The sequence below is a fragment of the Astatotilapia calliptera genome, chromosome 6 (assembly GCF_900246225.1).
Source record: "Astatotilapia calliptera chromosome 6, fAstCal1.2, whole genome shotgun sequence".
NCBI classification, from domain to species: domain Eukaryota; kingdom Metazoa; phylum Chordata; class Actinopteri; order Cichliformes; family Cichlidae; genus Astatotilapia; species Astatotilapia calliptera.
Genome location: NC_039307.1, coordinates 23,290,461 through 23,307,770, shown reverse-complemented (window position 1 = coordinate 23,307,770; position 17,310 = coordinate 23,290,461). Strand labels below are relative to the sequence as shown.

Below are 17,310 nucleotides of genomic sequence, written 5' to 3'. Positions count from 1 at the left end.
AAGCGGAACAAAAGCGGGCTCACACAATAGCAATATATACCGAAATCAGGAATAGATGATAAATTCACAGTATAAATAAAAAACAAATTTTAAATGTGTGTGGTGGATACTACAAAGACACAGGTGTTTTCTCATGTTTGTTACCTTTGGGTTGGGCCAGCAGAGTCACAGTCTCCAGGAAGAAGTCCCTCAGTCTGGTGGTTCTGCTCTGCAGCCACTTTCCCAAAGGGAGGGAGACAAACGGTGTGTGTGCTGGGTGAGTAGTGTCTTTTAAGCTTCAGGAGGCTCTTTCCAGCATCTGCTTATGTACATGTCTGTAGTTGTTGGGAGGCTGCTGCCAGGAGCCCTTTGAGGATCGTTCTTATCTCCATGATCATCTCCTTTGTTTTCCTGACACTGATGCAGAGACTGTAATCCCTGCACCAGCTCTTCTGTCACATTACATCCTCCTTGCAAATATCTGTGAATAGTTTGATCCAGAAATTGGTTTTGTGGGTGACAAAAGCCTCAAAGTGACCAGAATAGAATGAAAACCTGAATTAATGAGATTTTCATCAATAATTTAAATGTCTGGTACTGTCATGTCTGTGGTTCATCCTGCCCACTAGATGGCAAAATAAAACACAAGACTGACGTGAAGCCTCAGCGGGCCTTTTAAAGGGACAGTGTCTTGATTAGGCTACTCCACAGTTCATGTGAGCATTAAAAAAACAATGATTTCTAAAAGTCTGGTTTGCAAACTGGGATGTGAGTTTGAGCAGAGAGAGCTCAACAACACCACAGCCACGTGAAAAAGAAAGTTATCACAGGACTCTCTGCAGCCCTGTAAATAAAAAACCCAAGTGCACTCTTACTGCTTCCATAGGAATTAAGAGAGTAAAGTAGCAGCCAGGTGCTCCTGATGCAATGCATTCACTGATCATCAGCAAGTGTAACATCTCCATGAAAGCAGAAGCTTTGGCAATTTGTTGGTCTGGGACAAATTCAAGGAGTGTGAAATGATATAATGGGCAACCATACATATCCTACTGCAGGGTGGTCTCATAGTGACGTTTAGTGAACAACTGTAAAAACTGTTCACTGGCTTCATCTTCTCACTGTTTTTCTAGAATTAAATAAGTGTCTTTACTACATTGTAACGGATGCAGCTAATGTTTGTTTTAGCTGACTGTTTAAATTAGAACACCAGCAGGCAAGAATAGGCACGATGGGAATCTAAATACAAGTATTTCATGAGTACTTTTATGAAAACTGTAGGTTCCTCGTTAAATATATATATATATTTTAAAGGTTCAAAATTCGGGACTAGCCATCAGGTCTTTGTATCACACAGCAGTCTCCAATGCGTGAAAAGAGAAATGTTTGTGAGAGCTTTTACTTTAAAACGACAACCGGAAGTGGCTTTACAGTAAAACGGTCCGACCTACGACTCGGAGCTGGCTGACCGGGTTCATATGATACTATGAATATAACTAGCTAACATCAGTTAGTTTGTTGGCTTTAGGCTCAACAAACAACTAATATTTATTAGCCTAGCATTAAAGTAGCAGCAACTACAGGTAAGCTTGCTTATACTATTTCCGGAATGTTTCACATTTCGGTTAGTGGCCATTTAACGGAACGGGAGGCTACCGAAACTTGAAGTGAGGTATTATTGCTGTAAACCTCCTGTCAAACTCTGAACTCAGTTAACATTAAGCTGTGAAATAACCGGTCTTTTACTTAAGCTCAGTATAACATTTAGAGGTAAATCACTTGAATTATGTGGTTAATTAAGTGGTTTCTGGAAGCTAACTTGATAGCTCTTAGCTGTCCAGCAAACCAACGGTAACGATAACCAGCCAACCATATGTCAAGGTGACGTGCGTATATTACGTAAGGACTTACGTCATGTTGAGCTATGAAAATGTGAAAAGTCAATAAAAGATAACAAATGGTGGTTTCAAAAATGTTTTATTGGTGCTGTAATTGGGAAAAAAATGGATATTTGGGGGACCCATTGAAGTCTATACAACAAAATCGAAAAACATAAAGTCACCGGCCACTTTATTAGATACACCTGTTCACATTGTTTTAGCTAATCGACTGATCACATCGCAGCAGCTCGGTGCATTTAGGCCGGCAGGTATGCTCCAGATGACCTGCTGGAGTTTAAGGTGATTTCAATGTGGCGTTGTTGTTGGTACCAGGCGGACTGCTCTAAGCATTCAGAAACTGCTGATCTACTGGGATTTTCCTGCACAGCCATCTCTAGGGTTTATAGAGAATAAGCCCAAAAAAAGAGAGAAAATATCCAGTGAGCTGGTTGCAGGTCTGAATGATTGTCAGAGAACATTCAACTGATGGGAAGGCAATAGCAGCTCAAATGAACACTGGTTACAATCATGATATGCGAAAGAGCCAACACTACATCAAGCTCTGAAGCAGCAGAACAAGCTGTTACTCCTATCACCTGAGAACAGGAAACTGAGGCCACAATTCACACATGCTTCCTGAAATTGGACAATAGAAGCTTGTAAAAATGCTGCCTGGTCTGATTAGTCTCTATTTCTGAGACATTAAGATGGTAGGATCAGAGGTTTTGTGTAAATGACATGAAAGCGTGGATCCATCCTGCTTTTTATTAATGGTGCAGACTGTTGAAGTTGTAATAGTGTTTGAGATACTTTCTTGGCACACTTTGGGCCCCTTATTACCAACTGACCATCGTTTACATGCCACAGCCTATCTGACTATTGGTGCTGACCATGTCCATCCCACCCAGCAGTAAAATACTCTTTATTCAGCATTTTTATCCGCGTAACCTTTTTACTCATTGTTCCCTTCACTTTTGCAGGATCACCACAGACTGTGGATGGAGTCAGCACCAAACTTTTCACTGATTTGTATAATCACAGCGAGGGACCTCAGGGTTTGGGATTCACACCGTCCTGCACACCATCAAAAAAAAATGGTCAAGTATTTCTGTAGCAGCACCGACATCAGGAGTACATGGGACCATGTTGTCTCTGCTTTCTGGCAGAGGTACCCAAACCCATTCAGGTACTCCAGCATTCTCATAATCAGTATTTTATCAAAGGTGCTCATTAGAAAACACTAGCAGCATGCCTTCAGATGTCAGTCCTCCTTCAGCCGTCACATGGAGAGCCATAAAATTTGCTACTAAAAATTAAGGTGCCAAAAAAACGAGTCCTTTTTGACTTTGGGATTACCATTGCTGGCTTTTACTTTTAGTGAACATTTGAATGCTGTGTGATATCTTTTAAATGCTTTCTATTTCCCCTGATCTCCTCACTAGTTGGAAAGTAGGAATTACATTAACTTTGCTGAACTGTGGTTTAGAAAATGTAAATAATTATGTAGTGCAATGTTTTAGTGTATTGTTTAATCATTCTTCAAAACTAGGCAGTCGTGCAGGTGATGCCTGTATATTGTTTCAATTTTGGAGGCTCGCAAGCAAAAATACGCTTGTCAGTCTTGAGTGAGATTGAGAACTGAGACAGTGTATCAGAGAAGCAAAACTAAGTTTGGCTGATCGAGGTGGGCAGGTGGTTTATGTGCTTCTTGTTTTTTTTATGCCTGACTTAGACGACATCAGAATATTTTACTTGCATATATTTTTCTTCTTTCTTTTGGTGTATATTATGATGGTGCACTCTTTGAACGTACACTAGAAACAGATGAGAAGCCTCACAGTAACCCTGTAGGTGATGTGGCTGTGTGTTTTTGTGTCACCCAGCACCCATGTTCTCACGGAGGACGTCGTGTACCGGGAGGTAACAGCAGACCACCGGCTCCTCTCCAGACGGCTTCTAATGAAGACCAATCGATTGCCTCGCTGGGCGGAGCGGCTCTTCCCCGCCGGCATGTCTCGCTCTGTGTACATCATCGAGGACTCCATCGTGGACCCAGTGAACAAGAGCCTGACCACCTACACCTGGAACCTCAACCACACAACTCTCATGGTGAGGCTTTGTGTTGTTGTTGTTTTTTTCCTGCCGTCTACTTGTTGAGCTGTTTCAGAGAGATTCTAATCAACACGCAGCCAGTTTCCTGTGTTATGCCTTTTTCCTGATGGGTTTTAATCATCATTGCCTTTGTGATCTTGTGTGGTGGAGAGAAATTAAAATTTTCACTTGACTCTGCTTGTTTTTCTGCTGAAGTTGCTGTGAAAGTAGGTATGTGTTGTTTGTGTTTTGTTTTTTTACATGTGAAACTGTGTAGGACTTCTGTCAAAGCTGTCATCTTGCTGCCATGATATAAGGAAAGTAATGTGGTCTGACATCACATCACTGTTGTGGTTACAGGTGTTGTAGATTACTGTGGGTTGCCAGAGTCTGGCACAGACAATAACAGGAATAAAGAAATCAGTTCACACAAGGACAGAGGTCCTTATTTCGCACACGCATTTATACACACAACTAAATGTTATATTTTTATGATCTTTTCTTAAAACTTTAATGAAAACTGCACTACGTTACAACATACTTGATGATGCTTGTGTTTTTAATTTGCTGCAGTCTGAAACATGATGGCTTCATGGGAAAATATGGAAAACATTTTGAGACATGGTAGTTCTGTGCAGTTGTTGAGACAAAAACAGTTCTTCAAATCCTTCAAAGGCTTTTGCAGAAAGAAAGATCGTCTTTAGTGAAGTTACGTCTCCAGAAATCTTGTTGCCAAGACCACGAGTTACTTAAAATCCTGAAATGATGACTTCCATAGTAAATCTGTTGAGTTGCATCTTAGTTTATTATAACCTGCTGTCACTTTTCTTTCCCAATCAAGTCTGTTGAGGAGCGTTGTGTTTTCCAAGGCTCAGTGGAGCATCCAGCGACCACACAGCTGAAACGTGAGGCGTGGATATCCTCGAGCATTTATGGCTTCTCCAAACCCATTCAGGTACAGACAGACCCCAGCCAAAACCACTGTATATAAATGTGCCTGAGACCTGCATTCACTCTCATTGCCAGCAGAGGGCAACTCATGTAGCTGCAAGCAGACCTCTGTGAGGAAACAATCAGACTTCTTATTTGATTTAGGAGCTCAAAGTAAGCACTATCCTCCTACATTTTTGGACTTGGTTGCTAAATTCAAATCATGATGTTCCTTTTTAAAAGAAGTTATGATCCCGTGTTTAGTAAACTAAACAGAATAAAGATTTATTGTGCCGTTTTCTTAGTTTCTTAGTAAGATCAACTGTTTGCGCTAACCATCTATAAATGTCTAACGTGCTAAATCTGCAAATTCAAAAAAAATAATCCACAAACCACACAGCGATGTCATGGTTGCTTCTCCCAACTTTTATATACAGTCTGTACTCTGGCTTTCCTTTGTGTGATAGACACAAGACGGTAAATGAATTCTTTTCTTTCAGTAAGAGCCCATCTGCCCTTTAGGTAAGTTAGATGTCAGTCAGCACAGGAATGATATGAGTACTCTTAGAAGCATTTATTCGTCTGCTTTCATCTACTCTACGGCGGTTCAGATAGAATAGATGCAATTCTTTTCATTCTAGAGGCCGATGTCCTGAATTTTCAGATCTTTACTTTAGCGCTCATGCTAAAATAAAGTAGTGGGAGAAGTGAAATTACAGCAAAAAAACAAAACAAAAAATAAGTCTACTAAATTGGAATCATTAAATATGGAAGATGCCAGGCTTGTTTGGATATCCCCAGAGACTTGCAGTGACAAGACGGTGTTGTTTCCCAGACAATCTCCCCTGTGTAAAGCCATTTCCTGTTCTGTCTTCTCACAGGAGTTTGGTTTGGCTCGCTTCAAGAGCAACCAGGTGAAGGCCATGAAGGGGCTGGAATACGCGCTGTCCAACCTGCAGGGTATGTACACTTCATGTGTGTTCCAGCTGAAACAGGGCAGAGAGCAGGAGGAAAAGCAGAGGAAAACAAAACAGCTTATTTTTAACTGTTGCCATTTCTGGAAGGGGGGAAAACTTAAACAGGAAATGGAGCTTTCTTTTCGCCCCAGAAACACAGGACTGCTGTCATAACAACCTGAAGGGGCTCACCCCTGCCACTCTGGACTCAACACTAAACTTCCCAGCATCCTGAAAATACATAATTGACAAATAGCCTGAAGAAATCTTACTCCTCCACGTGCCATGTGATAAAAGGCGGGGGGATGTGAAACCATGACAGCTACAGTCACAAATGGCACAATTTCCTAATTTAGGTTTGGACAGAAATAATTTAGGTAGTCAGTGTTGCATAAAGAGAGTTTAACAGAGTAAATCATAATGAGGGATGTATGAAGAGATGTATTAAAGAAACAACAACACTTAGAGATGAACCATCTGCAGATGAGTCACTTTTTCTAGTGTTGATTTATCAGTTTCTCATATTGGGTAGGGTTTAGTTTAAAATAATAGGACACCAGCTAAACCTGAAAATGTTCACATTTGAGGGATTTTTTTTAAAAGTACTGTAAGTCTGCGCACTACGAATAACCTCAAATAATTTGTACATTAAGTGTGGAAAGTCAAATTTAACCCCAAAGAATAAGATATTTACATTGTTCCAAACTGTGTGTTGTGCTGATGCAGCGTACGTGTGTCTTGATTGTGTGATTCCGTCCTGTTGCCACTTTTGTTGATGCCACTACAGGAATCGGCATCAGGCTGAGCGTCATGGTAAGTGTGTTAGGACTGAGGCATCCATCTGCCATCCCAGGCGTTGCCTGGGGGTTGTCACATGTTGCTGCACAGAGTAGACAGCGTAGCTGAGGCAGTAACTTTTTACCCTGTTTGAGCAACAGTGATCTAAATAGTAGTTTAGAGTATAGAAGTAGATGTGTTGTTTAGTTGATTCTGATGTGATTCTTATTTTAAAACGAATTAAATACGGTTGTGATGTTTTGAGTCATCATCAACCACTGAAGGAATTTCATCAAATTTGGCACAAACCTTCATGTAGAGAAGATCACACTCACTGGACTCTTTGTTAGGCAGGCCTGTTCAGATGCTTGTTAATGCAAATATCTAATCAGCCAATCACGTGGAAGCAGCTGGGTGCCATTTAGGTATTTAGACCCAGTCAAGATAACCTGCTTAAATTCAAGCTGTGCATCATTATGAGGAGGAATTTAAGTGACTTTACATGTGCCGTGGTTGAGGGTGCCAGATGGGCCGGTCTGGGTATTTCAGTAACTGCTGATCTGCTGAGATTTTCGCAACCATTTCTACGTTTACAGAGAATGAAAAGGAGAAAATGTCCAGTGAGCTGCAGTTTTGCCTTGTTGGAGCCATAGGATCTGATAGGAAGGCGACAGTAACTCAAATTGTCACTCATTAGAATAGAATAGAATAGAATAGAATAGAATAGAATAGAATAGCCTTTATTGTCATTGTACAGGGTTAGGGGTTATGTACAACGAAATTGGAGTGCCACTCCCTTGGTGCAAGTTTCAATAATAAATATAAATGTAAAATATAAAAAGTACAAAAAAACAATCGTAAGTACTCAAACAATAGTATGTACAATATATACAGCATAGCAGCATTAATATAATGACAGTATGAATAGCAGCATAATATAATGACAGTGACGGTATGGAATAGGTTCAATTGTTTTTGTGCTTATTTACTACGGTGATAGCTCTGGGAAAGAAGCTATCCCTGAATCTGTTTGTCCTGGTTTTATGTGACCTGTACCGTCGGCCTGACGGTAATAGTTCAAACAGTTGGTTGCTGGGGTGAGAGTGGTCCTTGATGATATTGCCAGCTCTGCTGAGGTACCGAGAGTTTGCAGTGACCTCCAGGCTGGGCAGAGAGCAGCCAGTGATCTTCTGGGCTGTGTTGATGACCCTCTGCAGTACTTTCCTGTTCGCAGCTGAGCACCCTGCATACCATGTTGTTATGCCATTACAACCAGAGAAGGCACAAGACCATCTTTGAATGTACAACCTTGAAGCAGATAGATTACAGCAGCAGAAGACCACAGCAGGTGCAATCTGTCAGCTAAGAACAGGAAACTCAGGCTACAATTTACACAAGCTCACCAAAATTGGACAATTGAATTTGATGTAAACAACACAATGTATCCTTTGGGTCACTTCATACCAACTGTATAAGCTTACACTTCTTCTACATGTTTGGAAGAGAAGTGTAAGCTTGGGGCAGAGGGAAGGTTTTTCAGCCTTATCTTCCCATATGGAAAAGAAATAGTAAAAACTTATATGATTTACTCATGAAAGTGGCCACTTTCTCATTACTTTCATATTTTTTTTTTTAGTAAGTATCCAAAACATACAAGTTTCATACAAGACAGATACAAACTTTATAAGATTTATATATATCTTTTCCATATGGATTAAGCAAGAATCAATGTGAGCAGAGCGTTTATGAGAGCATTTTTAAGCACTGTTGCTCAGTCTTTGTTTGTACACGCACACCTTCAAAATAACAGCCCAGAGGCATTACCGAAACGGCTACAGAGTGGCAAAACTCACTTTTAGAAGGATTTCAGCATATGTTGTATTCTGGTGGTAAACACAATGATGAATTCGATTTTCTTAGTCAAAAAGGTTTGTCCTTACCTCGTTCATTTGTTAGGGAAATTGTCAGTGTAAAGGAGAAATCTATGGTTATGTGTTAGTTTGCTATTTAAGAGCACATACAGAGAGATGGACTGATGAGGGTGTGTTCAGAGGTCGTCAGGTCCTGAGATGTCTAAATGTAAACAGCCGTATTTGTTTCATAACATAATGAATGAAAATCACCTGAAATGCCACAGCACAGAAACAGACCGGAAGGTTATTTCCCACCCGTGTTTGTAGTCTGCAAGGACTCTTTAACGTTCAGGCAGTGTGGGTAAACCCAGACGACGGGAATGCTGAAATATTTCTGACATTTTGATCGCACACAGGGGTGGATTTTTTTTTTTTATTAACATGGTTTCAGCAATGCTGGCAGCTAGATAAATAAGTTAAAAATTTATTAATTAATTTAAAAAAAATGAACTAATGAAATGAAAATAAATAACTTTAAAAAATACAAAATAGTCAAAGGCGCTTGCAAAGAAAAGCGTCTGGACTTCTTTAAGTTGCTTGAAGACGTTTCACCTCTCATCCGAGAAGCTTCTTCAGTTCTAAGGTCAAATGGTGGAGAGTCCCAGAAATAAACCTAGTGGGAGTGACCCCCCACAGAGGGACAAAAGGACCCCCTGATGATCCTCTAATCGCCTGAGCAAAGGTGGGAAACTGGGCGTGGGTCCCAATCAGCCAGAGTTTCGGGTGTGTTCATTGTGAAACCTGGCCCCACCTTATCATGCGAATTCCTGAGGTCAGATGGCCCAGGATGTGAGTGGGCATTAAGGCGTCTGGGAAGGGATCTCAAAACTGGATTATAGATGGCAGAGAGTTGGTGTCGTAAACCCCCGCCTCTGTTCAAAGATGGTCGCTCACAGTGGACATAGATGGCTTCTTTCACTCCTCTTTCAAACCATCTGTCCTCTCTGTCCAAAATGTGAACATTGGCATCCTCGAAAGAGTGTCCTTTATCCTTAAGATGCAGATGGACTGCTGAGTCTTGTCCTGTGGAGGTGGCTCCTCTGTGTTGTGCCATGCGCTTGTGAAGTGGCTGTTTGGTCTCTCCAATGTAGAGGTCTGAGCATTCCTTTGCTGACTTTAAGAACGCCCATTTAGGATAGCCGCACGTTTTGAGTGCTTCCTTTACATGTGTGTGTTCCTTCTTTTTTCCTTCAGGCTTAGAGGGAACATGTTCTGCCCGGTGGTGTAGGGTCCTGATTACTCCAAGTTTGTGTTCCAAAGGGTGATGGGAGTCAAAGAGGAGGTACTGGTCCGTGTGTGTGGGCTTCCGGTAAACTTCGATGTTGAGTTTGCCGTTCTCTTCAATGTGCACAGGAAAGGCAGACAGTTGTGTTTTGTGTCTTCCCTGGTGAACTTGATGTTTTTATCCACAGCGTTAATGTGCGCAGTGAAGGATTCCACTTCTTGTGTCTTGATTTTGACCCAGGTGTCGTCCACATATCTGTACCAGTGGCTGGGTACTCTTCCTTTGAAAGAGCCAAGAGCCTTCCTTTGCACTTCCTCCATGTAAAGGTTGGCTACAATAGGTGACACGGGGGAGCCCATGGCACAGCCATGTTTTTGTCTGTAAAAGCCTTCGTTGTACTTGAAATATGTAGTGGTGAGGCAGAGGTCTAACAGTGTGCAGATCTGATCGGGTGTGAAGTTGGTCCTGTCCTCCAAGGAGCTGTCTTCTTGTAATCGTTTTCTGACAGTCTCCACGGCCTCCGTGGTGGGTATGCAAGTGAAGAGAGAGACTACATCAAAGGACACCATGGTTTCATCTGGATCCAGGGTAAGTTTCTGGACCTTGTCGGTGAAGTCGGTGGAGTTCTTGATGTGGTGTGGGGTGTTCCCCACGAGAGGAGCAAGGATGGTAGCAAGGTGTTTAGCAATGTTATAAGTGGCTGAGTTTATGCTACTGACTATGGGTCTGAGTGGGACAGCTTCCTTGTGGATTTTAGGAAGTCCATAGATGCAGGGTATGGCATCCCCTGGGTAAAGGCGGTGATATGTAAGGCGGTCAATAATTTTGTCCTTTTCAAAGTCTTGAAGGCAAGCTATAACTTTCTTTTTGTAGCTGCTTGTGGGGTCTCGCTTTAAGGCTTCGTAGGTATTGTTGTCACTGAGGAGAGTAGTGATCTTTGTATGGTAATCTGTAGTGTTTAGGACCACGGTGCATCTTCCCTTATCAGCTGGTAAAACAGTGATGTTGTGGTCTTTGCTCAGGGAAGCGACGGCCTTCTTTTCCTGTATTGTGAGGTTGGATGGAGGGACTTTGGCACTGGAGAGCGTGGCTGAGACTTTCATCCTGATTTGCTCTGCTTCTGTCTGTGATAATTTATTAATCCGTATGGCAGATTCTGTGGCTGTGATGAGGTCCACTATGGGCAACTGTTGTGGAGAAATGGCAAAATTGAGTCCTTTGGCTAATACTTTCTTTTCAGGTTCAGTGAGAATCCTGTCTGAAAAGTTCTTAACCCATTTCTCCTGACTGGCATCAGGTGTGTTTTCTTCTCTGGGTTGTGTAGGTTCAGGATGAACTTTGACTCCCATCACCCTTTGGAACACAAACTTGGAGTAATTAGGACCCTACACCACTGGGCAGAACATGTTCCCTCTAAGCCTGAAGGGAAAAAGAAGGAACACACACATGTAAAGGAAGCACTCAAAACGTGCGGCTATCCTAAATGGGTGTTCTTAAAGTCAGCAAAGAGGCACAGAAAAGAAGACCAGACACCAGCGAGGGAGGATAAGAAGGACAGACGCAACAACATTGTCATCCCCTATGTAGCCGGTGTATCAGAGAAACTCAGGAGAGTTTTCTCCAAGCATGACATCCCAGTGTATTTCAGACCCAGCAACACGCTCAGACAGAAACTGGTTCACCCGAAAGACAAAACGCCAAAACACAAACTTAACAATGTGGTGTATGCTGTACAGTGCAGCGAGGAATGCTCAGACCTCTACATTGGAGAGACCAAACAGCCACTTCACAAGCGCATGGCACAACACAGAAGAGCCACCTCCACAGGACAAGACTCAGCAGTCCATCTGCATCTTAAGGATAAAGGTCACTCTTTCGAGGATGCCAATGTTCACATTTTGGACAGAGAGGACAGATGGTTTGAAAGAGGAGTGAAAGAAGCCATCTATGTCCACTGTGAGCGACCATCTTTGAACAGAGGCGGGGGTTTACGACACCAACTCTCTGCCATCTATAATCCAGTTTTGAGACGCCTTAACGCCCACTCACATCCTGGGCCATCTGACTTCAGGAATTCGCATGATAAGGTGGGGCCAGGTTTCACAATGAACACACCCGAAACTCTGGCTGATTGGGACCCACGCCCAGTTTCCCACCTTGGCTCAGGCGATTAGAGGATCATCAGGGGGTCCTTTTGTCCCTCTGTGGGGGGTCACTCCCACTAGGTTTATTTCTGGGACTCTCCACCATTTGACCTTAGAACTGAAGAAGCTTCTCGGATGAGAGGTGAAACGTCTTCAAGCAACTTAAAGAAGTCCAGACGCTTTTCTTTGCAAGCGCCTTTGACTACGATGACCTGGATGACTGAGAACCTTCACAGACAAAATACAAAATAATACTTTTTTTTTTTTTTTTTTTTTTTCCGCCTGTCCCATTTGGCTCTTTAGCCATCAGAATTGTTGTCTGAAGGATTTACCTTACCTATTGGATCATCATGGCCTTGCCATATTGGTCCATTTGATTGACCTTTATTATAATTATGCATTTATTTGATTTGATCCAAGATACAATCTTGGGATACAAAACATGTTTTCTTAGACAGTTGGCATGCGAGTATCTGAAAGTACCACACGTCTCCAGAAGTTCATATCTTTGCTGATATGAATTTCACTATAGTTTGCTGATTGGATTTTTTTTCTTTTTAATATTGCTTACTACATTTAAATCCAATAAGCAATTTTTGCTTTGTTTAAAAAATGCTGCCTTGAAAAAACGTGAGAGACTTTTGTTTTTGACCGTAAGGAGTCCCTCCCCGCTGTTATTGTCAGCGTTCAGACACACAAAGAGCCCTTTCCCTTTGACAGCGCTAACGCACACTCGCACTTCATATCTACGTCTCGGTTTAAAAAAATAAAAGTGCAGAATTGAAGGAAATGTATCTCCTTATCATCTCGTGTTTGAGTGGGGGGGGATCACTGTCTTTTTGTGACTCAGGTTGTTGTTCTCACACGAGGTTGTGGGGTTCATAGTCAGGGCAGACACAAATAGACTGTGCAGCCCCTGGCGCTAAATCCAGTATGAGGCTGTTCCTGACAGCATACAGATGAGGAGAGTGCAGACTTATTCAGTGAAGCCTTTTTAGAAAGGTCCTTGTTGATATGTATTTATTTTTTGTATGTGTCACCTTACCTTTCCTTACCTTTAATGACTGTTAGAGGAAAGTCACAATTGTGATCATTAGGTCTGACTTAGTAACAGCGCTGAACTGAGTGAGCACTATCTGGTAAAAGTTAACAAGTGCACGGAGAGGAGCTCACTTTATCTTCACTGTAGTAAAAGTATTCTCTTTGATTTTTGAAGGCGTGTGTTTCTGTGTGCTTGTTTCCTGTGGGTGGCTCCGAAAACAACAACAAGAACAAAAAAAGGCAGCACACTTCTCAAGCTACTAAATCATGAAAGTCACGAGAAAATCGGCCACAGAAGTGTCAGTGAGCATCCTGATCTCAGCAAGGATCTCGCAGTGTTGCTGATGCCTGTCGTCCTCGTTCTCTCCCGCCTCACCCTCGCTCTCTTCCCACAGGAGAGGCGCCCCAGCGGCTGCTCAGGGACACAGTGAAGGACGCGTCAGAAAAGGCCAAAGAAGCAGCCAAGACGCTGGCTTCAGCTGCTGCCGTCCCACAGAAACCCCGGCAGTTTATCTGAAAGCACTGTGTGTTTGTGTGTCTGTGTGTGTGTGTGTGTGTGTGTGTGTGTGGACTCGGCATGATTGCCTTTGATCATCTCGATCATCTTGAAGTTTTGCTGTATGCTCGCTGTTTACGATTTCTCTTAATAAGAAACAGTCTGACTCCTCTGTCGGGTTACCTCTGCTGACAAATCTGCTGTCAAAGACGATTATAAACATCGTTATTATCAGCACATATGCTTTCTTCTCATTGGCTCTTTCAAGTTTATTATATTTATTAACATATCATTTATTATTGAGCTCCAGCTAAAAGCTCAAATTAGACCAAATCACGATCACGTGACTTTGTAATTTTAATTTAACTTCATCGGTTAGTTATCAGAGCTGTAGTTGAATGCTTAACTGTACTTAAATGCTTTACGGTTCATTTTTTCAGGTTTGACACTGCAATAAACTGCAGAGAATATCTGTTACAGGTGTCAGCACACAGCGTCTGCTGTAATATCGTTCTTATGTTTGGAAAGCATATATGTTTCTGCCAGCAGGTCTGTACTGATGCATGGATAATCACAAGAAAAAAATTAAGCTAATTTAAAGCTTTAGTAAAATCTTCTTTACTGTTGAAGTTTATTTTATTGTAAACCAGGGGTGTCAAACTCTGTGTTGTGGCAGCATAGAGAGTAATTTTATCTTAAGTTGGTCGGACCAGTGAAACTACAGTACTGCCTAATAAAGTCTTAAAAACACACTGCCAGTTGTTTGCCCTTTAGATTCAGCGTAAAGAAGTTTAACTACGCGCTTAAACGATGATGTGTTATGAACATGAAGTGCAATTTTAAATATATCTGTTGTTCTGCATTATGAAAAACAAGGACGGCTGTTTGGCTTTCACGTTAAGGAATAATAGCATAAATTAACAGAAAAAGGGTCTTTTTGTTCTGTAATATAACAGAATTTTTTTTTCTGGATGAAATGAAATGAATAAATAAGAGATCTTTACTGTTAATTTTATAGAATAATTTTATTATTTTTGTTTAGGTGTATTATGCTATGCTGTGCGTGATGTTTTTGTCAGTAATAATAAAATAATAAAACTGACAAATGCAGTGAAATGTCAAAAATGTAAGTTTTTCTTCTTTGCAATATTCTAAACCCATCTGCTGGGCCGGATTGGACACTTTTGGTGGGCCGGTTCTGGCCCTCGGGCTGTATGTTTGACACCCCTGTTGTAAACTGTTTTCAACAACTGCATTCCCTTCAGGATGGAATCGACTGGATTTGTTTTTTTCGCTCCAACATTTTATTTATCATTAAAAATTATTCATGTGATGTATTTTTAAGAAGTCTTTAGGGTTTTGTGCTGTAAGATGTCCATAAATCTCTCTGGACTTTCAGTTTAATAGCTAGACATGTTTTGAAGCTCGTCAGTGTTAAGCTGAGATTTAATAAAAGTTTGACGAGTTATTTGTCGAATTAATTGCGCCTGTTTGTTGACGCCGTCACCCAATGTCTCTTCGCTGTCACGCTGACAAAAGATGAACTCTGAACTTTAAACATCCCCCCCAATATTCCAGTTTCACAGCTGCGTAAACCAAACAGGAAACCCCGAAACTTTTCAACGTCTTTACCTACATTTTCTTTCAGCTTTGTTCAGCTGTAGGTCGTCAGTTTTTAATCTGCTACCTTCCCCCGAAAAGCACTGATGACACCAGCACACACGGCTTTCTGTATAAAACATTTTAATTATATTACAATGAGAGAATACACAATACCTTAAAGTGTTTGCTAAAGCATAGCCAGCACCAGGTACTCGTGTACGCACGCTCACACGCACAAAAAAAAAATGGAACTTATACATCTTCTGAATTACACATCTGCTTAAAAGCAACATATTCACAGGTCTCTGGCACAGAACTCCCCCCTCAGCCCAAACAAACCCCCTCATCATCTCCCCCTCAACTAAATCCAAGCCAGTTCAGCCTCTAGCTTCTATGTGGGTACAAAGAAAAAAAGGAACCATAACGTTGTAGGACAAAACAATTAAGGAGAAAATACAAAATAAAAGGCTGAAGTGCAGAAAGCAGGAAGCTGACCTAAAGCCTACAGGTAGTTAAAGCTATCGTATTAATCATTAAAAAGATTCAAAAGTGACTCTTTATTTGGCAGGAATAAGATTTCATGGAAGTCATTCTGTGGGTTTGTAGAAGCACCTTTAAAGCAGCAGCAGGCTAAGGGACAGAAAGACGTGTTTCTCACTTCATCTGTGTGCACGTGAGCTGCAGACGCCCCCCATACTCCGTCATGCCCACCACCCTCTTTCTTCTCCGCCTGCTGACACCCACCCAAAAAACAAACTTTTGTGCTCTTAGAAATCTCTGTGCAACAGCAGCATGAAAGCAATAACATCAAATCTTTTCTTGTGTACTTGTTATGACTTTGTTTTGTTTTTTAAAATAAAATCCCACTTTGATGTTGATGAACATTCCCACCCCAGCACAACCCCACTCTCCTCTGTGTCTCTGTGTCTTGCCGTTAACCGTTTGCTTCTTCTGTCACGAGAAGGGAAGTGGAACAAGATGGGGAACTTCGTTGTTTTTTTTTTTTTAAAGTTAGGGCAACTGATTCAACAGTGTTCATTAAGTGGTACAATCTCTTTAAAGAACCCTCCCACCCCCCAAGGCACATCATTAAAAGATTTTCCCATAAACACGATCCATCCAACATTCAAGCAAAATGTCTGCATGTCCAATCAGCTGCTCATACACTACACTGAGTGAAAATATATGTATGTGTTTTTAAAATCTCTAATCTCATATCTATCCCCCCCCCACCCCCACCCCCACCCCCCACCCCCACCGCCTCATCGTCCCGCTCCCTCCCTCTTTTTGTCTTCTGCTTCTTTTTATGTCAATTATCGCTGTGGGAGGTTCTGTGCGAGAGAATATGCCATTTAGTAATGGTTTACTCAGTTGTTCATTTGACTGACAAACTGAAAAAAGGACATTTTTTGCTACAAACAGTCATGTACAAAGTCTTTGACATGAATGTAAACTCGATGATTAAAAAAACCCCAAAACAAACAGCTGTTTTTTCCTCATCTCTTTTCCCCTCCTGCAGAATATGGAGAGAGTGCAGATAGGAGGTAAAAATTAAAAAATATATATAAGAGTTGGTCACCAAAAAAAAACAAAAAACAATGCACCACAGAGTCAAGAGCAAAAACCACCTGCTTGTCTTTAAAAACCCTGCGCCCCACCCGCCCCACCCTCCCTCAGAAAGCACAAGATGGTAATATTGCTGTGTCTCAAGAGGTCCCCTGATCGATGGGTAACACTTTGTTTGGGACGCACCACCGGGAGCTCGGAGGATAACACCGTTAAGCTGCCATTGATTGGATTATTCTGTTTTTTTATCGCTCCTCTCCCAGTGGCTCCCACCGAACAAACAAGTCAACATACAACAATAATAAAATGACAAAAAAATCAAAATAAAGATAAACACGCTTCAAGCCCAGAAGTTTTTAACCCCTTCGGTGACCATTTGGGGCGACTGGAAGCTGCCATGGGAGTTCACCAGTGTGTGTGTGTGTGTGTGTGTTTGTTTTTTATCTCCATGACAGAGGCGGCGCTGGCAGACGGGCGGGCAGCGAGAGGGCGGAGGAGTGCCTGGACAGGGTGTAGTACAACAGCGGCTTCAGTAGGAACTGAGATAAAGGGGGAGGTGGGGGGGATAATTTTTACTCATTTATGAGGTCTTCTCTCTTCACGCGGCCCTCACGCATGGAAGTGTCTCACGTTGAAATTTAAAAAAGGCCCCGCCAGAGGAGGAGGAGGGAGGGATGCAAGCGAGAGGGGGAGAGGACAGGGGGGAGCGTGAC

At 41.9% G+C, this 17,310-nt stretch overlaps 1 protein-coding gene across 5 annotated transcripts; it reads left to right on the top strand.

Moving 5' to 3' along the window:
- Positions 1-118: 118 nt before the first annotated feature.
- LOC113024276 (PRELI domain-containing protein 1, mitochondrial-like) lies at positions 119-14,181 on the top strand. Of its 5 annotated transcripts, none has more exons than XM_026171192.1 (6): positions 119-256; positions 2,837-3,042; positions 3,740-3,965; positions 4,789-4,902; positions 5,759-5,837; positions 13,329-14,181. In XM_026171192.1, the coding sequence occupies exons 1-6, from the start codon at positions 134-136 to the stop codon at positions 13,448-13,450; spliced, it is 870 nt and encodes a 289-aa protein (XP_026026977.1). In that variant the 5' UTR covers positions 119-133; the 3' UTR covers positions 13,451-14,181. The 5 variants fall into 5 exon arrangements, with proteins under 5 accessions (XP_026026977.1, XP_026026978.1, XP_026026979.1 ...); XM_026171193.1 differs by lacking the exon at positions 119-256 and adding an exon at positions 1,183-1,253; XM_026171194.1 differs by lacking the exon at positions 119-256 and adding an exon at positions 1,353-1,559.
- The last annotated feature ends 3,129 nt before the right edge of the window (positions 14,182-17,310 follow it).

Excerpts from the sequence above, each read along its gene's own strand:
- LOC113024276 (XM_026171192.1), top strand. The coding sequence starts at position 134 with ATGTTTGTTACCTTTGGGTTGGGCCAGCAGAGTCACAGTCTCCAGGAA. Across the intron at positions 3,966-4,788 it reads TCAACCACACAACTCTCATG|TCTGTTGAGGAGCGTTGTGT; the intron begins GTGAGGCTTTGT and ends TTCCCAATCAAG. Across the intron at positions 4,903-5,758 it reads GCTTCTCCAAACCCATTCAG|GAGTTTGGTTTGGCTCGCTT; the intron begins GTACAGACAGAC and ends GTCTTCTCACAG.